This window comes from Charadrius vociferus, unplaced genomic scaffold, assembly GCF_000708025.1.
Source record: "Charadrius vociferus isolate BGI_N301 unplaced genomic scaffold, ASM70802v2 scaffold153, whole genome shotgun sequence".
NCBI lineage: Eukaryota > Metazoa > Chordata > Aves > Charadriiformes > Charadriidae > Charadrius > Charadrius vociferus.
Genome location: NW_009647939.1, coordinates 664225 through 689085, shown reverse-complemented (window position 1 = coordinate 689085; position 24861 = coordinate 664225). Strand labels below are relative to the sequence as shown.

Below are 24861 nucleotides of genomic sequence, written 5' to 3'. Positions count from 1 at the left end.
TCTTTTATAAAGGTTGTGTAACACCCACCTCTTTCAGCCACACAGAAGTAAGCTCTGTCTTTTTTATACCACTGAACTTATTTCCTGGTGGCCTTGATGTAGCTAATGGCATAGTCTGTTATTTCTTCTTCAAAATGACCATTGTTCTCTGTTTAAAAGTTCACCATGACTATTGTTCATTAAATACATTTTTGCATATTGAGAACATGAAGCAGAAAGGAAGAATTTGCAACAAAAGGAAGGAGTCCATAAATAAAAAGTGTAAAATCACATTTCCTACTAGTTTTGGCAGGCAAAATAGATGCAGAGGAATTTTCACCATATTTTAGAGTATGAAAAAAGCATATGTTGCCTGTTCTTATACATACACATGACATGGATTTGAGTCATTTTCCCATCAAGACAAGAAGGGGTACATTTTGCTTAGGTAATGTTATATTTCAGCTGAGCAGAAATTCAGAACTTAAAGCTACATAAATCGGTGTGGAATACTTCCAGTCTTTCCTCAGAGAAGTTATAATACCTCCTTGTACAGTAGAAAAAGGTGATCTAACTTTTTAAAGTTTTTTTTTACTCAGATCTTGTATGCAGTTTAATAAGTATATTATATACTGTGTGCTGTAATTACCTTTAATTTAGATTGTATTTGAAGTTGAATTAGTTTTTTAGCTTACCCAAAACAGATGATCTTCACTAAGAACAGAATTGGTTTTGTTTCATCTATCAGATGCCAGTACCTTCTATAACAGTAGAATAGAATGATTTGTCCTCTAATACTTGTCTGGAAGAATATATAGTAGGCTGTCCTGGTTTCAGCTGGGATAGAGCTAATTTTCTTTCTAGTGGCTGCTGTGTTTTGAATTTGATATGAGAGGAATGGTGATAATACATATTGTTTTAGTTGTTGGTAAGTGATATTTACCTTAGTCAAGGACTTTTTCAGCTTCCCATAACAACTGACAGGTAGCATAGACAGGACAAGCTGGCTAAAGCAATATTCCATACCATAAATGTCATGCTTGATATATAAATGGGGGTTGGCTGGTGGGCAGCCACCTACGATCACTGCTCGGGAAGGGCTGTTCAACCATTCATCAGGTGTTGAGAATGACTTGTGTTATATTACTTTATTTTGTATGTTCTTTTACTGTCATCATCATCATCATCATTATTATCATCATCATCATCGTCATCTGCTACTGTTCTATTAAACTGTCTTTATCTCACCCCACAAGTTTTTTTTTCCTTTCCCCTCCTTTTCTCCCTCCCTGCCCTATGGGGTGGGGGGTGGGGAGTGAGCGAGTGGCTGCATGGTCCTAGTTGCTGGCTGGGGTTAAACCACAACACGGGCGCATCAGAAAAGCTAGAAGTAAATATGTTATTGTGTCTGAATATCTGAAGTCCTCCTCAAACCTTTTGAAACTTGACTTATTTGGGGTTCTGATGCAAAGATCAAATTTCTCAGCGTGTCCATGCTAGGCTGTTCAACAGGTCTGCAAAGTCTGTGAGTGTTGGAAGGAATTTTTTCTAGTCTCATTTTGGCATGACCTGGTACTTTCATTATCTCCCCTATTGACAAGCCCTGTGGAGCCACCCTTCAGCCTCAAAGATGCTGCCACAAAGGGTTGATTGCAAACTGTTGTGAAGGATTCCCCCTTTGCCTCATGCAATTTCTCATTTGAGTGGGAGGCTAGAGGAAACCAAAACAAAATAGCACAGTGAAAGCCATTACCGTCTGGTTCCTTCAGAGAATGACTGGTCAGCATGTTCGTCCCTTCTTGTGACTTTTGGAGAAGTATACTAGAACTTTCCTGACCTCAAGCCAGCAAGTATCATTCAGGCTTTCCAGAAAAAAATGGTCTGGACAGCCCATGTCTCTTCCATTTTGTGTAACGAGACTGGAAATGTTCAGGAAACAGCTACTTACTTCTCATAGAATTCTGCGGTTTAAGTCCATCTAAAATTTAAATGTTTTGTTTTCTTTCCAGGAAAGAGTTAAAGATCTTCAGTGCTGGGACAATTTTAAGTAAATGTAGAAATTATCATCTACATTTCTAGCGAGACAGGAAAGTGCTGCCTCTCATCTTATAGCTACAGCTAATGACTGAGATAGGTGACTGATATTCAAGGCCTCTCTGTGAGTCCTATTGTGACTCTGATGGGATAGTTGAAATATTTCCTTTATAAATATGAATTATTTTGCATTATCATTTTTATGCCCAAACTCTTACTGAATTAGAACAGTTTAGGTATTTTAAACTGAATGTTACGATGAATAAATTAGCAAAAAAAAAAGACTGGAATAAAAACCTCCTACTGGTAAACAGCTCAGATTACCTGAAATAGTGGGTGAGCCTATGAACAAATTTCTTAGTCCAGCATTAGACAGGCTATAAATGGGGGCTCAATTTGTTCTTCAAATATAAGATAAATATCAATTTTAACACATGCGCAGTGTTTAGGGAGAAGCCCAGCAAAATACAGTTCTGTAAATTCAAATTGCAACCAGATTTCTTTTTTTTATTATTTTATCAAAAGTAAAAGTAACGTAATAACTGGACTTGTGAGCTGCTTAAAGATGTGGAATATCACAGGGCTTGCTTTGCTTGTCAATTTCCTTACTTCTCCTCAGGAGAGGACAAGGAAAATCTAAAAATAAAAAGATACTAGTGGTGACCCCCGGTAATAGTAAACCTTAGGACAGTATGTGTCTTCTCTGTCTAAAATATCTCAGTGTTGAAAATAGTAAGTTTCTTTTACCTCTGCAAATCACAGTGCAGAAGAGTAAGCTCTTTTTCACTTGTGTCCTAGTATCTAATTCTTTAATTTGGAGACATTATGGGAAGAAGAAATGAGAAAATGGAAGTAAAAAAGTGCTTTGGCTGTGGTTGAAATGTCAGCTTTTTCTGATTATCTGAATGGATTATTCTGGTATTTCTAGCCAAAAATAAGTGTTATTGTCTGATTGAGTAAATACAGAAAAGAAAGAAAGCAAGACTTTAGACTTTGTGTTATTCATCGTGTGTTTTCAGGGAGAAATTAATCTTCCTATACAACCTGGTCCAGTCTTTGTCAATGTAAACTTAAGTTAATTTTCCAAAAGGGCATCATAGTTACAATTTGCAATCCTATTGTAAACTTGTTTAATCTTAGAATGTATATGCTGCAGAGCAATGCAAATTACTATTTAATATTTCCCTGCTCAAAACAGAAATACAACAGAAATTAATGAATAACATCTCAGTTAAAATTTACTAAACTTATATTTCTTTATGAGTTGATTTAATTGAGCAGTATACTTAGCCTTTTTTATTTATAGTAATAGATTTATCAGGCTATGGTAAATTTCCGTGCCTTTAAAATTTTTATTTTTGCATTCAGGAAAGGGAGACAGAGAAAGCAAAATACAAAAAGAAAGTCTTATACTATTAGAGTTAAGAAAATTAACTAATTGCCCTTCAATACGCAGAAGAGAAATCAAAGAAATATATAGCGTATATAAATCTTGACCAACTATTTTTCTTACACATCATCAGTCAAATTTACTATAGATTTTATCTACAAAATACACACTGACATTGACAAATCACACATTGAGCTCCTCATATTTCTTGCCTGAACTACTACTTTTCCACTGTCTGAGGTGACAGGAAATACCAGTTTAACCTTGGTCAGAGGCTTGAATACTTGTACTAAGTTCTGTTCAGGCAGGCAGGCAGGTCCACACAGAATGACACTGGTCATAGTGGAATTCTGCCATGCCATAATATCATAATAATTTTGATTGGAAAAAAAATTGCATGCATATGAAACTTCTTTTAGTGTTATGCCTGTGTTATGAGACTGTTGGAAACTTAGTGGTAGCATATAGATCTGTACAGACTGTCTGCTTTGCTCAGTATGATAATAAATATTAAACTACCTGTCCTTCTTTTATAAATTGGCTGAAGCCAGAAATTTGTAGGAAGCATTGACATGTCTATTATTAAGAACGAGTGCTTTTGCTCAAGATAGAAGCACATTTAAAAAACAGCAATCTGAAGCTTGAAATCTGTCCTATGACTGCCTGGAACGGAACTGGATTTTTTTTAAGCCTTTTCAGTAACTAGAACTAATAGACAATATATAGAAAAAATAAATTCTCCCATGAAATTCTCAATGGGCTGTCTATGGAAAGTAATCAGTTACTTTAGTGATACTAAAGAAACCAACTCAAAATAGTTGTGGTCCTGTAAACATGGCTTCCAGTAAAAATATTGCTTAATTCTATATCTGCTAATGGAACTTCATTACTTGCATACTTTTAAGTTAAATATCCTTTTAGTCCCCTCTACTACATAACTCTCTGACACTGGAAGAGTTGAGAGCTGGATGTGTCATGTTTATCTTACATCTTGAATAAGATAGTGTGATAGCATGCTAATGTAGGGTTAAAATAAATGTATCAAGTCAGTAAAATCAGTTCACAATAATCTGAAAATCAGCTGAATGAGGGAGATGAAATTTTCACATGTGTAAATAGCAAGCTAGAAATGGTCTCCTAAGAAAGAAAATATCCGTGCTGTGCGATATATGAGTCAGACCCCCAGCTTCTTCCTTCTTAGTAGAGAGGTAGGATTCCTGGTAGGAATCTATTGATTTAAATAAGAGGACAATGTTTAAGTGGCTGTGGCACTTCTGATGGATGGATGATACAGCTGGGGATGTGCCTTCTATTGGGTTTTATTGGAACATTAGGCCCCGTAGAAGGCATATCCCCACTTGCAGACTTTCTTCCCATTTATGACTGCATAATCCATGTGCAGCCCAGCAGCACACGGTGAGAGAGGATGAAGAGTTGTGTCTCTCAGTGTTGATGTTGAGGAATTGAAAAGAAAATGGTCTAGAATATAGGGATTCGCCCTTTCTAATTAGAAAAGTACACAAGAACATGTTTAGGCTATTCTCACACATTTAAGTTCCTGTCTGTTATCATAACTGAGTCTTTTCCTTCAAGGAGTTGCTTTTTTCAGTTGAGGATTTAAGAGAAAAGATGGTCAAAAAAATTTTAGTATCCCTATCACTGTCTATTAAATGTATTAGTTAAAAATATGAAGTTGATTTAATTCAGAATACATCAGTCTCAATATTTAGCATTGACCAATAAAAATTCAAAGGTGATACAATTCAGAGGCTTTACATTATCTTGGAAGAGGAATCTGACACTCATTTTAAACCCTGAGTTTTATCAAGTGGTACCTTGCCCACAATTCTGTTGTAGACAAAACCTGAATCCATTCTGCTTCATGTATATCCTTCTAATTACAAATTATGGCAGTGGCTGCCAGAATATCACAGAATACTGTCCCTTACCAGTAACGTGAAGAAATGTGATTTAAGGGAAACAGAAGAGATGTAGTTAGCTTGCTAGCAGGCTAAACTGAAACACAGAATGGCATTGATAAATCTTTTTTTTGTCTGCCAACAGCCGCTCAACTATGAAAAAAAGAAGTCATATACACTTAATATAGAAGGAGCAAATACTCACCTTGATTTCCGCTTTTCGCACTTGGGACCATTCAAAGATGTCACAATGTTGAAGATCATTGTTGGTGATGTGGATGAACCTCCGCTCTTCACTATGCCTTCCTATGTCATGGAAGTTTATGAAAATGCGAAGATCGGGACTGCTGTTGGCACAGTAACAGCACAAGATCCTGACACTGCCAACAGTTTAGTGAGGTATAGTAAATCCAAATTATATGGGACTGAATTCCACCAGATGGGTGGATAGAGGGGAGGGCAGTGGATGTTGTCTACCTTGACTTTGGCAAGGCTTTCGACACTGTCTCCCACATCATCCTCACAGGAAAGCTTAGGAAGTGTGGGTTAGACGAATGGACAGTGAGGTGGATTGAGAACTGGCTGACAGATAGAGCTCAGAGGGTTGTGGTTAGTGGTGCAGAGGCTAGTTGGAGGTTAGTAACAAGTGGTGTCCCTCAGGGGTCAGTACTGGGCCCAGTCCTGTTCGACATATTCATGGATGATCTGGATGAAGGGATAGAGTGTACCATCAGCAAGTTTGCTGATGACACAAAACTGGGAGGAGTGGCTGACACGCCAGAAGGCTGTGCTGCCTTACAGCGTGACCTGGACAGGCTGGAGAGTTGGGTGGAGAGAAACCTGATGAAATTCAACAAGGGTAAGTGTAGGGTGCTGCATCTGGGGAGGAATAACCCCATGCACCAGTACAGGTTGGGGGCTGACCTCCTGGAGAGCAGCTCTGTGGAGAGGGACCTGGGAGTCCTGGTGGACAACAGGATGGCCATGAGCCAGCAATGTGCCCTGGCGGCCAAGAAGGCGAATGGCATCCTGAGGTGCATCATGAAGAGAATGGCCAGCAGGTCGAGGGAGGGCATCCTCCCCCTCTACTCTGCCCTGGTGAGACCGCATCTGGAGTACTGCATCCAGTTCTGGGCTCCTCAGTTCAAGAAGGACAGGGAACTGCTGGAGAGGGTCCAGCAAAGGGCAACGAAGATGATTAGGGGATTGGAACATCTCTCGTATGAGGAAAGGCTTAGGTACTTGGGTCTCTTTAGTCTAGAGAAAAGAACATTGAGGGGGGATCTTATTAATACATACAAATACTTAACGGGAGGATGCCAGGGGGATGGGAGCAGTCTTTTTTCAGTGGTGCCCAGTGATAGGATGAGGGGTAATGGGCACAAAATTGAACATAGGAAGTTCCATCTTAACATGAGGAGGAACTTCTTTACTTTGAGGGTAGTGGAGCACTGGAACAGGCTGCCCAGAGAGGTGGTGGAGTCTCCCATTCTGGAGACATTCAAAACCCACCTGGATGCTGTCCTGTGCAACCTGTTGTAGGTGACCCTGCTCTGGCGGGGGGGTTGGACTAGATGATCTCCAGAGGTCCCTTCCAACCCCGCCATTCTGTGATTCTGTGATTCTATGTCTTTTATTTTAGTACATAAAGGGAAACATAGGTGAGAACAGTGTCGTGATCAGTCTGTATGGATTCAATTTAATAATGTAATCTTCAACCTTTTGTTGGTTTGCACTAAAATCGCCACCTAGCCACCGGTCTGAGCAAAGGTCTGTGTGCACTAGTTCCTGTAACAGCACCTCTCCAAACAGCCCACTGAACAAGGCCGGTACGTGTTACCACCGCATGCAAAATGGTGCCCTTCACTGGCCTGCTGCCAACAGTATCCTACCGCTAGCTGTAAATCCCTTCAGGATCGTAACGCTGTTTTTCCCCTGTCATGCCGGTATTGTGCTGGCCCTCTGCACACTTCCCACACTGAAATTGTCCCAGGTGCCTGTGCAAGGCAGGAACTCTTTAGGTGTGCCTTTCCTCACAGACATGCAGTATAATCTTTGCAAAACCATGTTTGAGGAGAAAGCCATTATTTTGTTATATGCTTCAGCTAATCCACCCTACTGATTTTGCTAGGGATATATCATGTCACTTCCAATTGCCAAGGTCTAGGGCAAAGAGAAGTGCCGAGGAGCAAGCACTTTCAGCGTCAGATACATAATTTGAAAACTAGGTGAATATATAACATATTAGAAAGGAAAGATTTTGATAGTCTTAATTCAATTCATTCTTAAAGAAAATGTTCTCATTAAAAAGAAAAAGAAAAAAAAAAAGAAAGGAAGATTTCTGTGTTCCTTCTCTGGCTAGAATACTTCATATAATAACAGAACTGGCTTGGAAATAGGTCATGATCTGAACTAAGGAACTGAAATCAAGTTGGAAATACCCCCACAGCAAGCTTGAAAAAGCATTGATGCCAAAAATATACATATGGATATTAATTTGACTTCTTCTAAATTTAAGAGCATTTGGATTTAACCTCAAATGCTCTGGTATTGGGGCTTGAATTCGTTACTGGTTTAGAGTAAACTTTTCAGTTACATGTTTTCAGCTTTAATAGGATCCAGTGACATTTTTTACTGACTTCATTAGTGGGTTGAGTTACTTTCTAAAATGACATACAGTGTGAGAATTTTGTGGAACAATACATGAAAGTTTCGCTCGAAGGTGGTAGTGGATTTAAAGTGTTTCAGGAAAAAAAAGCTATTCATTAATATGTATTTGATGCTATTCCTTTTTGTGACATAATGGTGTAACCTTTGTGGAAATCATATGATTATATACTTGGAAAACAGTTTTTCTTAAGCTAATTATGTATTTGTAGTCCCTGGACTGAGTTGAAATCTGCTGGGTAATAGTATTGGTAAGATGAAACAATTTTTGCAGAACAATGAAAGCATCAGGTTTTTATGGTTCTTTTGTGCTAATAGTCTAAGATTCAAAATGTTTAGTGTCAGACAATCAATATATACAATTTCTTAGTGGCAAGTTATTGCCTTTGAAAAATTGCCACTATAGTATTTGTGTCTAAATCATAACATAAATTAGAAAATTTCACTAAAAATAACTGCCAAGTCCCTGTAGCTTTAATACTATAACACTGAAACAAAAGATAACACAGTCAGACAGATTAGCCATCATGGTGGTTTGGGAGTAGGAAGGGCAAGTTCAGTTTTGACTAGTTCCTCCATAATTCAACCTCTGTGGCCCCTAAAGTTTTGTCTAGAAAGGGGTAAGACAACTGTGGTAAAAGGGAAGCAGCAGTTTTTTACAAAGGCTGGGAAGGACAGAAGTAGATTTTCTGGGTGAAACAGGCAATAATTTGGAGATGGGGGGATTGGAAGGAAAAATTTTTCCAAATATTTTGCTTTTTGTATTGGCTTTTTTTTTTTCCCCAGACAGGAATTTGTAATTAGTGGTTAAGACCAGAGTATTTATTACCCATGTTATTCAAGTAACTGAGGAGAAAAATTGTCCTTACATTTGTCTATCCTATTTTTCCCCCTGTTGTCATTTATTTTTACATTGTTCCTTCCATCTGTCTCTGATCCAATGGGGAAAAAAATACAAGTGCTAGCAAAATGTACTGAATCATGAAGCTGTGAGAGGAGCCAGCCCTCAGTTACATTAGAGGGGTTCGGCAAGGGTAGGAGCAGCTCGGATATCATTGACATATCATTATATTGTGATCAGGTCCTCTCTCTAGCCACATTTTATCCATCTTGGTGGAACTGAAAATGAATATCGTTTGTGAGCGTGCAGGCTTTTTATGAAGATGCTGATCCTCTAAGGCCTGGATTAACACATTGGTGCACGGGACTCTGAAGAGGCATCAGGCTGGCTTGGTGCGCCCTCAGGTTCTCCTTGAGCCTCCTCCCGCAGGAGGAGAAAGACTGTTCTGGGATCAGGCAGCTTTAACCCCCCTTCCCTCGCCTCACTTCACATGCAAACACTGAGACGGTGCAGAAGGGCTTTGTCTTGTTTTAAGATTTGGCCGCGGCTTGGGAAACTGTGAGTTGGAAGTGGTGCATGAGCTGAGAAGGGGGCCAGGCTGACCAGGCTGATCTGCTGCTCCACCAGAGGCAGGGTCCTGCCCCATGCTCTGCTCGCAGCGACGAGTGAAGAAGTGTCTCGGAGGCGGCTGTTTTTCTCAGAAGCATGCACACAGTGCACTTATGTCCTTCTGTGCTGTTTTGCAAGAAATGCCTCCACTGTTTGGCTGAAACCCCGATGAATCTGAAAGATAGTCTGAGGGTAATGAGATGGCGTCTCTCTTTTGTTTCCACGCAATTCCAACTTCATTCAAAATAAAAATAGTAATTATAAAAATAAAACCAGGAAGATTCAATATGTCTTTGCTAGAAAGCACAGATCACGCAGTCTCCAGGGAAGAAAGATACAGGTAGGACTTGCATAGCTGATCTGTGTGGTCTACAGGACAAACTATGGAGCAGCAATTTGCTTAGCAGTTTTTCCTAATCCACTTGTGCGTCCTTTCCCCTTAAAGAGGACACTCGTTGCTGTGTGTGAGATTGATAAAGCATTAGGCACACGCAGTTGCAACCATATCACTTCTTTGCTGTCCAGCTGCTAAAAGAGATACAGTGCTGTGATTTGTTCACTGCACAATTAAGTAACAGTTTATTTTGGTGGCAGGAGCAATTCTTATAACCAGAATAATGGTTAGAGGAGTAGTTAAAGTAATTAACAATGCTGAAGGGCAATCTTTTAAAAAATAGTTATTTGATCTAAACCCAAAAATAAATAACAACCTCTGTTCTTATCAGTAGAGAGGGAGACAAAGGCTTTTTTGTCCTTCTTTCCTCACTGTGATTTCAGTTTGTTCCTGAGCTGAGCAGTCTTCAGAGGGCACTGACTCTGTGCCAGTGCTTGTACTAGTGTTTTACTTTTTCAACCACAGCAGAAGAACCTCTGTAATAACAAATATAGCTATTAGAGGTTTCTTATATTCAGACATTATCTGGTTGTCAATTTGGGCTGTTTTAAAGGATTTTTCTTTTTAATTTTTTTTTTCTTCAAATAGTTTCTTCTTTCCGAGAAACTTTTAAAAATGTTATGTTTTCAAATAAAATTATTATATTGAAATATGCAAAGCAAACATAATCACAGCATTAAAAAAAGTTATTAAAACTCTATCATATATTAATTTTAAAGATAAAGATTTTTTGAATGGTTTGAAAAACAGCTATCTACTTAAAAAATTGTATTCTAAATCAATGGAAAACATCCTAAACTATAATTCATTCACAAGGCTTACTGCCTTGTTGGAACATTTATGAGAAACTAATTCCCTTTCATTGCATTGCGTCAAATAGTCTGCTTCCATACCAAAATCTTTTGTTGCTTGAAAAGATCAGGGTTAAGTCATGCCTTATAATAACATCTGGTGCACAAGCAGGTTTTGAAAGTTTCCCATACAACATGAAAAAAAGCATGACTATTAAATGCTCTAATTATAATTTTATTTTAGTTTATTATTAATTTTAAATCTCTCCATACTTACTTAGAAATGATCTTATTTTTTTCTCAACCCATACACAGAAGACTTCCTCAGAGATTAGGGGTAAAAACAGCTTTTAATTGGCAAGTTACATATGTGCATTGGGAGCAGCCCAGGGCTGCCAGTATTGCCTCAGGGCTGCGATAGTCCCCACTGATACCCTGCTGTCTTCCTGTAGGTGATTTTTGGGTGGTGAGTCCATCGAGCCACAACGTGTACTCCCGATGATCCGTGGAGCTTTCTGACTGCATCTAATCTGTTTGCAGTGCAGTGGTCTTCAGAAAAACGATGTTGCTGCTGTTCCCCAAGCCTCCTCCAAGTTAGTGATTCAGAAAAGAGAAAAGGCATATTTTTAAGACCATGATATTTTCTGAAACTCTGATATTATAGTGAAAATAGTTGCATGACATAGGGAAGTTTCCTCATATTAACATGATCCCAGTTCGATATTGTCACATGAGGAACTGAAGGTGTTTATTAACACTGGATCCTGGTAAGAGTAGTTTTTGAGAAATAAGTCATGCTATTACAGAAATAGTGTAACGTTATCTCACTCCTTTTGCTGCTGCTGTGCAATCTTCGTCATGCAGTGGTACAAGAGCCAAATCTGTCTCTGTCTCCTCTGGTCATAGTACTCCCACTTACTACGTTGATTTTGGTTGTTTGTATTTTAGGGCAGGAATGGTCTTTCCCAGCTATTTAACAGAAGGCTCCTGGCAAACAGGGTATAGGTACTGATCAGCACTCTGCATGGGATGGTGGTGTCAAAAAATAAGAAATATAAGCATCTTCCCTTTTCAGAATGATGTCTATCATGGTTTAGTCAAAAATAAGCTTATGCTTTGTTGGATCATTGGAAGGTTGCTTAGGTTTTGTTATATTAATATGCTGGAATTCAAATCATTTTTGTGTTGGACCCTAACCAATCTGTAATCTACCTCACTATACTGAATTTTATTCACTGGGACTGAAATTGATTAGCTATAGGAAACTGAAATAGTCTTAGTGCCTTCCTGATGTCACTAGAGAATGAATTTCTTTCTTCACTGTGCTCTTGACACTACTTCTAAAAAAGCAGTAAAACACAGAGGATATAAATATGAAACATAAAGGTTGTCTTTTATAGAAACAAATGTTTTACTTTGAGGAAAGACAGAACCAGCCAACCAACAACAAAACAACAAAAACAGAGTAACAAACAAAAATAACCAAAGAAAGTCAGGAAAAGCTTTTTTTTTTGCCTTTTTTTTTTTGCCTTTTTTTTTTTTTGGTGTGAATATCAGACTGTTAATTTTGTGCTAAGTTAGTGAAGAATACAAGTACAGTCTCAGCCCTGACTCTGGCTTCTCACTTTCCAATGGTCTTATGTTATTGCCTTAAAATGGATGATGTATCATAATGGTTATGATACATGTATATACTAATGAGTATAAAAATGTGCTTTCCAACGCCATACCTGGTATCTAGAAGCTATAATGAATTCAAAGTTGCCTTACCCCTGTTTGATTTAAATTGACAGCCTTCTTTTCCTTTCTTTCAGATACAATACTGAAAAAATAATGAATGACAAGTTCATAGGATTATAACAACTAATATTGTGTAGGAAATAGTTCTTCAGTTCCTGCATCAGGGAGAGAAACTTATTTTTACTCATTAATTGGTAGTAAAAGATAGACATGAGTTCAATACTTTTTGGCATCAGCCTTTAGAAAGTGATGTTAATTTTCACTAAATGGGATTTTAAGAGACATGCTCATATGTAGAGGAAAGAATATACCCATGAAGTTTCATGTGTTCCTGTTATTATGTCTGAGAACCTTAAAGATGTAAAGTGTTGTGGAGGATTTTGGTTATGGACTATTTTTCCACTGTAAAGTTTGTATTTACTAGAGAGAGAATAACACCTGAACTTTTGATTCAAACTCAGTCATTGAAATTTTGGTCATACAGCATCAGCATATTAAGTGAAGGGAGTTGTAGGAGAAAGCTGTGTGAGGGGATCGGGGGAGAAGAGAAGTTTAAAATAAAATTTATATTTCAATTTTTTTTTTTCTTCCTGTCCTCTGAGATCAGTATCAGTTTCCATGCTGGTCCCCCCTACTGTCAGTAAGGAGAGGGGACAAGATTGATCCCCTGCTGGAAAATACAAAAGCCTCTCCGCCTAGTTGTATTCGTTTGTCTTACTTGCACTTTGAATGTCATTTAAGTGGAATAAGGTCAGTTTGCTTTCTGCTATCCTGTGCACAGGATGCTTTGCTAGCTGTACTCGGGGCAGCCTGCTGAGATCAGTGCCGTTGTGTAGAGTGACCATCCCTCCCTCACATGCCCGATGGGGGAACTTCCCCCCCAGATCCTGCCAGCTCTGCGCTTGTGGAGGCAAAGGCAGACATCTGTCCTCCATTCTGCTCAGACCCTCAAAGCATGACACTGTCATAACTCAGTGATCAACACCTACAGAGACACACTGATATCTTCCCAGGGTATGCGAATGGCTCACAGTCAGTCAGCAGAGATGAGCTGTGTCCTCCTCCTCCGCCTCACCTCCTTCATTCATTTGATCTCTGTATTCTTCCAGTATTATTCTTCTCTAAGATTGTCAGTAAATCAAAACAGAAAAAGAACACCCTATTTTGAATAGCTGGAGACAGAGAGGAATTTTTGTCCAATTTCTTCTCTGATTCTCTGTTTGCCTTCACAGGGAGGAACCATTTTAAAACATTTCTTTATAGTGTTGAGGTGGGAGATTTGTTGCTGAGTTTTTCCCTGAGGCCTCAAATTATTTTTGATTCTTGTCAAGCTGTGTCCCAGACCTCCCACTGACAAAAATGTCCATCTCTCTGTGCAGGAACTGGTGAGTTGTTCTGACAGCTGTTCTGACTAAGAAGCACCCAGCTCGAGATGGTGGTCAAAATCTCACAGCAACCAGAACCACCTCCATCTCTCACTTAGAGCTGTAAGAGAAAAAACTGACAGATCATCTTTATATGAAGACTCTGAGAGCCTGATTTTTCATGCCAGGACATCATCTTTATGTTTCTATAATTTCCAATGACTTCAGAATGCCTACAGTATTTAAAATTCTTTTATGGTTTTAGGAGTCAGCCTTCATATCAGAACATCTCTGTAGTGTAGTCTGTGATAGGACCATTCAACACCAATAAGTAGGCATAAATCTATCAATCTTGGGTTTATTTGGTTTAGTCTTTAGTATGAGGAAAAAAAGTAAGATAATATGTAAGTAGAATACCATTATTTAGTTGGTAAACCTTCTAGGAACAAAAACATGATTGTCACGTAATACTGACTGCACCTTATTTCTTAGCAGCATTGGAATCTGAATGTTAATCTCTGAATAAAAAGCAACTTTGATATAACAGTTCTGCCATCAACACATCTACTTGAAATGCATTTGGACAGTTGTAATCCTCTGAAGAGATTCATAAAGCCAGGAAAAAGAGACAAACCTTTATCTTGCTTTGACTTCTGAATTATGCCTCTAAGGGTGTGGGCTGTTCTTAGCCTACGTTTACTGGCAGAATTAGCTAGAAAAAATGATCAGTGGTTAACACATACAGGCAGAAATTGTCAGCTAGAAAAGATGGGTGAACAGAAATGGCTCATTTCCTTCAAATGAACCGCGTTCCCATTTTCCAGTGTCCCAGGTGAGCAGTGTGCTGGCAATGCAGAGGGGATGGGAATGAGAAGACAGGAAGCCAATTTCTGCAAGAAATGCAGTAGTAGCTGCCTCTCAGAGGCTTTGCTGGGAGGCAGTGGTTCACTGCTTGCAACCCCACTGTGCCTTGCAGGATCCGCCACCTCACATCTCCAGGACAAGAAGAAGGAACACTGCCAGTAATGCTGAGCTGAGATTTCGGTATGAGAGGTGAGCCAGGAGTCCCGTATGGGAGACAAGAAGTTACTGCTGATCAGCTGATGGATGTCAGCTGGGAGCCAGCGCCAGAGCTAACCCAGTGGGAACAGCGTATCAAATTGAGTTCTTGCAAATGGGCTGAGAAGAACAGTGTTTTTCTCGAAGTTATGCTATGCCTGTCTAAAAAAAAAACAAACAAAAACCACAAAGGAATGGTAAACAGAGACATTACCTTCTCTGAGCTGTCTTCAAATGTCTTTCATTTTCACAACTGGAAAGCACAGTTGAAGGCTGTAGTTCTCAGTAGTAGTCTTCTGCTGAGGAGCTCTGGAACATCTAATGTCTACTTAATCTCACAGACAAGCTGCAGGGAGAAAATTGGTTACCTGCTGTTTTGGCAGCCGACTTCTGACTCACACTTCACAATTGCTTTTCTCTCCTGGAGAAGTTTGTTTGAACTACGGGGAAATAGATTGGCCCTGGAAGGGAGGTAGTGTAGTGCAAGACAGTCATGGCAACAGAATGTCTCCCCACTGCCTCATTTGGCTTCAAGGGGATGCTGCGGGTTCCCAGGCTCATGAGGAACACTGCTGTCAGGAGGCAGAGAGAAAATTAAAGGCATGCACCAGAGTTATGTCCCACCATGGCCCATTTCTTGTCACTCTCCAACTGGCCAAACACAGAGAGTTGCAGCTGATCAGTTCTGTCACTGTTCATCCTGGTATACCTCCCTCCCTCACCCTGTGCAGTTGTTGCTTACGTTTCTTTTTCTAAGTTATTTTTAAAAGAAAAAAAAAAAAATCTCTATACTTTGAGTCTGAGCATCTCTTTCTGAGAAAATGTCTTTGCTTAAATTTTTAACTAAAGAGGTTTCCTTATAGTGGCATTTGATTTCTAATTGGTAAGTCTTTAGATGGTGCGAATAGTTGGTTTGGCAAAGGATCTATCCTCTTCCCATGACCTTTTTTAAGTGCTTTGTAACCAATTTTGCTTTTTGCTAGAGAACATATTTACCTATGTCTCGATAAAAAAGCCCAAAGTACTATGGCCTGTGAATCCACATCTGGCTGAAATGTGGCTTTGGAAGTTCATAAGCAATAGCAGGTTTGTAGCCAGGGTGGAGATTTGTAACAGAGTTCTTGTTTACAGTTGGTAGAGTAATAAATAAAAACAGCATGATGAAAGGATAGGCTAAAGACTTCATTAAAAAAACAAGAAAAAGACAAGATAAAAACTCAAAACCCTTTAAAATCTCAAACTCAGGGCTCTTCCTTAAAAGACTATAACTGGAGAGAGACATACTGGAATAGTTACAGACTATGTCACTTATCTGTCAAGTGACAAACTGATGTTAATATTAAGACTGTATAATTTAGGGAGAGAGATTCTGAAAATGCTTATGGGTTTTAGCTTCAGAAACGCTCCTAAAAGGTTTGGAAATCATTAACGTTCCTAAACTCCTTTAGCACCTTTTAAAACTTTCTCAATTTTTAAGCATTCTTGGTATTATCAGAGCCTGACTACTTTAATACTGCACACTGATTTATATGTCTAGAGTGCCCTTCTGCCTAAGGCCCATCTTGCATATACATTTCTCTTTATTTCCTAATTAACGCAAATGCTTTTAGTTTTCAGTAAAAATGGTGGGAATATCTGTCACCACTGAACCACTGCTTGACTAAAAGACAGGAATGGAGGAGTGCAGTCACAGGAGCCAGGGGCTTGCTCTGGTCAGAAGCAGGAATAAGGGCATGGATGGAAGCTGGGGATGCCCTTCTGTTGAGTGACTCTGCCTAACAAGAAGGTGGCACATGTTGCATTTCCCAGTGTTAGCAGGATTGAGTATTGGTGTTTAATTTCCTTCAGATTCTCTTCAGATAGTGTGACTAATAGGTTTTCTATATTCATGATCCTTTTTAATGCAGTTTCTCTAAGATTGGTTTCTGTTGCTGGTTTGGGCGTAAACACTTGATGGAGAGCTGTTTACCTAAGCATGTCTTGTTACTGAGTCTCTTTATTAACATGTGCCATGCAGCTCAGATGTGCTTATTTAATGGTTAAAAGTATGCTAATTCATACAGCATTGTCAGGAGTAAATGTCTGTAAACAAATATCTGCAGTGAATATTATAAACTAATTTTTAAATGAACGCATTCTAAGTAAGAAGAAAGAGTCGAATGAATTAAGGTGAAAATTCACTTTTGAAGTAATTCTTTGAAATTCAAAACTTGCACTATAGCTTTTGGTGGTCCAGAAAAAGCATTGAAAATCAGCTCAGTGGAGGTGGTGGGAAGGGTAGGAGGGGAAGGGTATGACTATCTTTGTCACCGCTATTATCTAGCTGAAAGCAAGTTTTTTACTAGAAATAAATTCAGAAGCCTAAGTAAAGCATCATTGGCTCTGGACTATGCTATATTTATTGTATATACCAAGTCCCTACTCTCAACGTGTAGATAAATCAGTGGCTAATATTTATAAAGGCCTAAAATGTTACGCACTTTATAAATACAGGGAAACTTGTTCTAAATGTCCTCTTGAATGTGACAAAAATGAATGGAGTTTTTTTGTACAAAACATTTACAGAGCACTTGGGAGCAGTGCTTTAGGATAGCATTCGTACTTCATCTACTGTGTGGGAATATCTCCTGTAACTTGTTTTACCAAGACGTTCTTGAAGGTTGGGAACCACAGCAGTGCAAGTGGTTGCTTTAGATATGCTACACAAAGCAATTTTAAGGAAGAATCTGGAGTTATGGAGGATAACTGAACATTATAATAATGGGAAAGCATAAAAAAGGGCCACTCATTTATTCACGATCAAGAAGAATTCTGTCATGCTTGTGAACATTTCAATATATCTGTAACTGTTTGCAAAAGTCAGCACACAAAGGGGAAATGTTACTGCGGACAAATTAGAAATATTTTTCATTATTCTAGTATCACTGGAAGTAAAAGTGGTAGTACAATAAGTTACCTCAGGATCACTTTCTTTCCATTAATGACACAGAAAATTAAACTGAGAGCTTTGAGCTTCTATAGAATACATTTAAATAACTGATTTAGAAAAAGGTGTTCATATTTAAAAAAACAAGATCATCTTTTACTATATGTCTATGAAAATTAAATGTTAAGTAGTCACAATTCATGGCAAACAAACCTCAGTTTTTCTACACAAGCTTCATATTTGGGACAGATTTGTTGGTTTTGGTTCTGCAGTTTACTCAGAGGGAGAGGTAAGGATTTGTTGTAAGTCACACACACACAAAAGCAGCTGAGTATTCTTACTGCTTTAAGTTTTGTTCTCATGTAAGCCCAATTTGAAATACTGTCTATTTTTAAGCTACTGTCTACAAATACTAAATAGCCCTAATTTTATGGTTCTGTGGTCACCACAAAACTGACTCACAGTGTAGTCACTGTGCCTGATGTTGATAATAAGTAAACAATGTCCACAGTAATAAATGTTTGCAAAGACAAGATTCTTGTATTATAAATTGTTTTGGATTTGCAGTACAAATTCCATAAGAATAGGTCAGTGAAGCATATTTTATTTTATTTTTTTTTAGCGAATAATTCTTTTCATTATCAGGAGACCCCTACAGTCAAGAAAAACAAGGCTGTAATAGGAAAGAAGGAATGAAATGTTATCATCGCATACCTAAGTGTAAACTCTAGCAGTAAAGGGTCCTGCTAAAGCCTCCAAGAAAACTGAGGAACAATTGCACTTCCTTTGCTTCCTCCGTCCACATTGCAATTCATCATTTGAAAGATATTTGTGTTTATGTGCACTGTTCATCTTGCCAAATGTTCATTGTTTCTCCCTTAATAGATAGCCAAGGTGTTCCAACTATTTGTCATAGCTCACGTATCCTACACTGCCAAGCATAGGATACAACGCATGGGGGAATTTCTGCACCTGAAGCATGTATCTTCTGTACAAAGTTCAAATCTCAACACAATTCCATGGCAAACATGGAAGCTTTATGGACTTTTAGAGGTTGATACCACTCTTTCTCCAAAGTTTTTGTAATTAGTAAGACTAGCTGTGCACGTAAGAGATACAACTTCTCCCCTGATATTGGCACAATCTTTCAAAACATTTCCATGAAAAACAAACACTTGGAGAACCTGAAAATCTGTGCTTCATGGAAGACCAAGACCTGCAGAGCCACTGGAAAAATCGCTTGTTTTCAAACTGAAAAGCAAATCCTGATTCCTAAATAAAGAGATATGGGTAGCCTGGGCCAATACTGCCGCATGAAGTGATGTCAACAGGATAGTTGTGTTGTTCTTTTTTGTTTGTTTGTTTTGTAATGGGTCCTCAGAGGATGCCAATGTTCCTTGAAAGAAACATAAATTTTCTTGGATAGCTGTAACATTCAGCATGTCATGATCAGTGATGGATGAATGTTGGTCAAGAGTTTGCTTTTAATTTATCACCTGAGTTTATTGGGTACTAAGAAGCATACCAACTTTTGGAAGTGTTTGCAATACCCACTGTGATTCAGCAATTGGAAACTCAGCACATTTTTTTGTTCTTTTTCTGGCAACATCACTTGTTTTGATTTTTTATCATCCAGTTTGGGACACAGTGATTAAATAATGTCCTCTGAAAAATATTTCCTGACTTAAATTTTAAAAAATTCTTAAAAATGGTTGTCCCATCCCCTACGTAATCTGCTTTCAGTATGGAGACAGTATGAGTCTGTTACCTGTTTGAATCAACTTCACCTGCCATCTTGCACACCTAAAGTGTCTTTATTGAGCACTGGAGTATTTTATAATGAGGTATTCTCAGGTGTTGGTAGTTAGTGAACCGCACATAGGTTCTGACCGTAGCACAGATGGGAGACAGCAAGTTAATTCCTTATTCCAGAGAAGCAGAAAATGGGTGGGAACTGAGGTCTGCTGTCTCTCTAACAGTTCCCACAGTCCTATGGGAGCTGTTTCACTCTTCGCAGTGTCAAAAGGAAAGATGGAGAGTGGACAAGAAGGAAAGATTTTCCAGCCTAGTTTTGATTGCTTTGATTTCCAATGCCTGAGCTACAGTTCATTAATTGCAGAAAATGCTCGAGGCATGGAAGGAAAATCTTGAGTACCACAAGCCGAAATAGCACATTGTAAGGCAGATGTAAATTACTTCTTGCAGGTGGGAGAGGTGGGTTCAGGTTCTCTCCAGCAAGGTAGAGACTTAAGCTAAGTCATCAAGTTCTAGCTGACTTTTCCACTGACTCTCCTATCCACTGATTAGTTAAGATGACTCACTTAAATTGCTGCCTCCTCCTCTAATGCTTTATTTCCTTTGCTTTTTCACATGTCATATCTTACTTTAATATATCGTTCAATTAAATGTTTGTTTGCTTGTTTGTTTCTCCTTTCCACAGATAGTCTAAACAAGTACATTGTGAGAGAAATAAAATAGAAGTTATTTTTAATTTTGTTGAGCTTGGCAGCCTTTATGTGCACCACTTTTTTATTAGCTGGCAATTACACTCTTGGTGATGTAGAAAGAGCAATTGGATGGGATAAATAAATCATTTTGACCTATATATAGCTTCCATATATGAAAAACTTCACGGAATGAAAGCAGGGCTGACAAATTATCAGGAAAAACAATTATGATTTATAAAAGACTTAGAAGCTTTCTCTTTATTTTTTTTCATCAGGTCTGAAGTTAGTGAAGAAGTCTTGATAGGGGTCTGTAATTGCTTCATTTGTTAAAAGCTGTTGCAAATCATTCCAGCTTTGAGAAAAAGTGCCTTGTCAATCTCTTCTTTTGTGTTCTCTCCTTCTGTTTCCATTACCCACTTCAAGGTTTTTACTTTCTCTGCTAGGCAAAGTGCCCAGAAGCCAAGGGAGTTAAGCAGGGCTGCTTAGTTCTGCTTGTAGGCTAGTGTCAATTGCAGCTCTGGGAATCAGCCGTTTCTGCTACCAGTGTCTGTAATGGTTGTGTTCAAAACAGCTTATGTCATTGTGTCACCAACTTCATGTGAGAGAGGCATGCTTCAAAACAGGTACCAGGACAGAGCATACTGGTTTGCAGTGACAAGTGAATAAGCAGAAGAATAATATCTTAATATCTATCTGGGTTTTTTTCTGCCTTCCTATTTTATGATTTTTTTTAGTCAAAATATATGTGTATCTTACTTTTGACAGGATTGTATACTGCTGTCTAAAATATCACCTGTTAGCAATTTATATCTTTGTGGCTAACAGTGGAAACCTTGTTATGTATCAAAAGAAATGTGACATTATGAAAGAAATAAAATATGATATTAATTTGTGTGTCTCTATAATATAGAATTTTTCTTAGGGTGTTTTTAAAATTTCTATGATTTTAATAGCTTGAAAGTAATATTCATATGTGTCTTTCTGTTACTTTGGATGATACATACTACAGTGAGTATATATTTATTGTTTTATTTCTTCATAGATATTTCATTGATCATAACACAGAAGAAGATAGGTATTTCACCATTGATGCTGGTACTGGGACCATAAAGACTGCCAAGATCTTTGACAGAGAGGAGACACCTTGGTACAACATCACAGTGGCTGCTTCTGAGATAGGTAAATAATATATTTGGCACATAGTATTAAAAAAAAGTAGAAAAGAAAATAATAATTTTCAGATTTTAAGAAATATTATCTTGAGATGTTATGTTCTTTTTAATATCATGGGTTTTTTAACCAGTTTGGTTAAAGGAGAATTTTCTGCGTGTGTGTTCCACAGAACAAACAAACAAAATCCCATGCTTATGTGATTCCACCTATGTAAATTTACCATGTTTTTCTGTATGTGATAGAAGGCTGCCAGTTTACCCAGGAACAGTTCCAAGCATTCAGTGTCCTAAAATCAACAGCTTGTTCGTTTGTGTTTAACATTTTGTATATCTTAGAAGATAACACTATATAGTACTGTCTGAGAAATTTAACCTTCCTTCTTGTATCTGCTATTAATGTATTTTAGTGAATTGCATGTTAAATATGCCAATACAAATTTACATCTGACAGGTGCCTAGTAGTTGATGATTATCGGGGTATACCTCTGGCCTTTTATTAGGCAAATTGCCAAGGTAAGATACCATGAATATTTGCCTGCATATCTGAAAGTCCTCAAAGTCTGATGAATTTCCATTGCTTCAGATAATCACAAAATCATAGAATCATAGAATTGTTTGGGTTGGAAGGGACCTTTAAAGGTCATCTAGTCCAATTCTTCTGAAATGAGCAGGGACATCTTCAACTAGATCAGGTTGCTCAGTCCACCGTCCAGCCTGACCTTGAATGTTTCCAGGGATGGGGCATCTACCACCTCTCTGAGCAACCTGTACCAGTGTTTCATCTCCCTCATTGTAAAAAAATTCTTCTTTATATCCAGTCTAAATCTACCCTCTTTTAATTTCAAACCATTACCACTTGTCCCATCGTAACAGGCCCTGCTAAAATGCTTGTCCCCATCTTTCTTATAAGCCCCCTTTAAGTACTGGAAGGTTGCAGTAAGGTCTCCCCAGAGCCTTCTCTTCTTCAGGCTGAATAACTGCAACTCTCTCAGCCTGTATGCATAGCAGAGGTGTTCCAGCCCTCTGATCATTTCTGTGGCCCTCTTCTGGACCCGCTCCAACAGGTCCATATCTTTCCTGTGCTGAGGACTCCAGAGCTGGATGTAGTACTCCAGGTGGGGTCTCACCAGAGTGGAGTAAAGGGGCAGAATCACCTCCCTTGACCTGCTGGCCGCGCTTCTTTTGATGCAGCCCAGGATATGGTTGGTTTTTTGTGCTGTGAGCGCACATTGTTGGCTCATGTCCAGCTTTTCATCCACCAGTCCCCCAGGTCCTTATAGGCAGGGCTGCTTTCAATCCCTCCATCCCCAAGTCTGTATTGATACCAGTGGTTGCCCTGGCTCATGTGCAGGATCCTGCACTTGGTCTTGTTGAACCTTATGAGGTTCATACAGGCCCACTTCTTGAGCTTCCCTGGGTCCCTCTGAATGGTATCCCATCCCTCAGGTGTGTCAACCACACCTCTCAGCTTGGTGTCATATGCAAACTTGATGAGGGTGCACTTGATCCCACTGTCTATCTCATTGATGAAGATATTAAAGAGTACTGATCCCAGTATGGACCCCTGAGGGACACCACTTGTCACTGATCTCCATCTAGACATTGAGCAGTTGATCACTACACTCTTGATGTGACTATCCAACCAATTCCTCATCCACCAAACAGCCCACCTATCAAATCCATCTCTCTCTCATTTAGAGAGAAGGGTGTTGTGGGGGACTGTGTCAAAGGCCTTAGAGAAGTCCAGATGGATGACATCTGTAGCTCTTCGCTTGTCCTCTGATGTAGTAACTTGCAACTAGGCATTTGCAACAATAAGCCTTGCTTCCCGTCAAGAAATGTCTGACTGAGTAGTCCCAGATAAATATTCTTGTACGAGGCAAGGACAGTTTAAAAAACGTTTCAGTTAATTGTTTTATTACAGGTTCTTTATTTTGGCACAGTCAAAGTTTTGATGTTAAAAAACTCAACAAACCAAATGAAAAAAAATCCCAACCTGGATCAATAGAACAATGCTGCTAAGTACTTTTCGTGATACTGTCTTTCAGTGCAGTGATTTTGATCAAAACTATAAACTACTTTTTATGTATATCCCTTTCCCTTTTTTTGGTGTATTCTGTCATTCCCAGATGACACAATACAGGTTTTGCCTGTAACAGGTGCCACTAACATTATTGAGCTCCCTCTGCTTTCATCTGTTTCATCTCCAGGTTAAAATGGAATCTGTTCTGCCGCTACTTCATGAGCACATACTACAGAATTAATAGCATATACATATTTTATAAGGACAATAAATTGTTTCTTATTACTGTACCTGCTTTTGTAACTAAATTGATTTTTTGAACTAAGTAAATTTCTATTGTAAATAGTAAAATGTAGACTTTTATGTAGACTTTTATGTTTAGCCCTTTAAAAAAGGTAACCACTGACACTTCAGTGTGCTTGGCAGTGTCTTCATATATAATGTGTTATTTCAGTGCAGCATGAAATAAAATATAATTTAAGCCTAATAGCCTAATCATAAGCAGGTGCATAGTAAGTGTTAATTTCTATTAAGATTTAAAAGCCACATTGGGGCATACTGAAGAAAGGAGTAGTCACTAGTTTTTTTGGGAAGCCTTCCAAATGTAATTATTTTGCAGAAATAAATCTCAAAAGCATTAAACTTAAATGTAGCTTTCTACACATTATTTGTTCCACATAGTCAAATAAGTGGTAGTATGTGTACCATGCTGAGAGAATGAAGAAGGATTGTGTTTATAACTAAAAGAGAGTAGAAAGAATAATGAGGTTGAAATGCCATTTTTTTTAAGACAGCCTGCTTAGAATTCTCCATTGCAGGTGCAACTCATTACAGGAAAACAGAGATTTTTTTTTTCTCCCTTGCATTGCCTTTCATTACTGTTAAAGTTGGGGTTGGAAAGACAAGTACATCTATAATGTCAGTTTGGAAAACAATTCGGTCATGAAAAAAGGAAGAGACAGCAGTGAAGAAGAGATGGATGTCAGGCAGACTGACAGGCAGCTTAAATGACAGGCAGCCTTTCCTTGCGTCCACTTCTTTGGCCATTTTTTTACCCACAGTAATTTGAATATTACTGCTGTACTCTTCCCAAGCAATTGTGAAATCAGTAATTGGATCTACTGTGGAAGAAGGAGCATATGTTGTGTATACAGCATCAAGACCAAAATTGTTATGTTAAGTGCTATCTATTCCATACCTACAGCCTTTTATGGCATTCACTTTCAAGTCCATGCACAAGGAATTGCAGAACTAAGACTAAAGTGGAAAAATAGGTGGCAGGCTGTGACCAAAATGTTATTGAGCTTTGAGAGTGGCAGTCTTCAAGTTCATCTGACATGGTAGTCAGCATTTGTAGCTTCTGACACCATTTGCTTAGCCAGGAACACGGCAGAATCTGCAAGGCCCAGAAAGATCGTATTGCTTCAACAATAAGAGATGTTCTGCTGAAATAATGTTAAGGTTATAGTTAGTGTCTTGAAGTGTTTTCCTCTGTTGACTTTATGC

General features: G+C 38.5%; 1 protein-coding gene across 1 annotated transcript in view; it reads left to right on the top strand.

Moving 5' to 3' along the window:
- The window catches only part of CDH18 (cadherin 18, type 2), a 173665-nt gene that overhangs the window by 121466 nt on the left and 27338 nt on the right, over window positions 1-24861 (top strand). The window contains exons 6-7 of the mRNA XM_009883161.1: window positions 5468-5721; window positions 21203-21339. Of these exons, the coding sequence (XP_009881463.1) occupies window positions 5468-5721; window positions 21203-21339 (391 nt within the window). The remainder of the gene's footprint in view (window positions 1-5467; window positions 5722-21202; window positions 21340-24861) is intronic.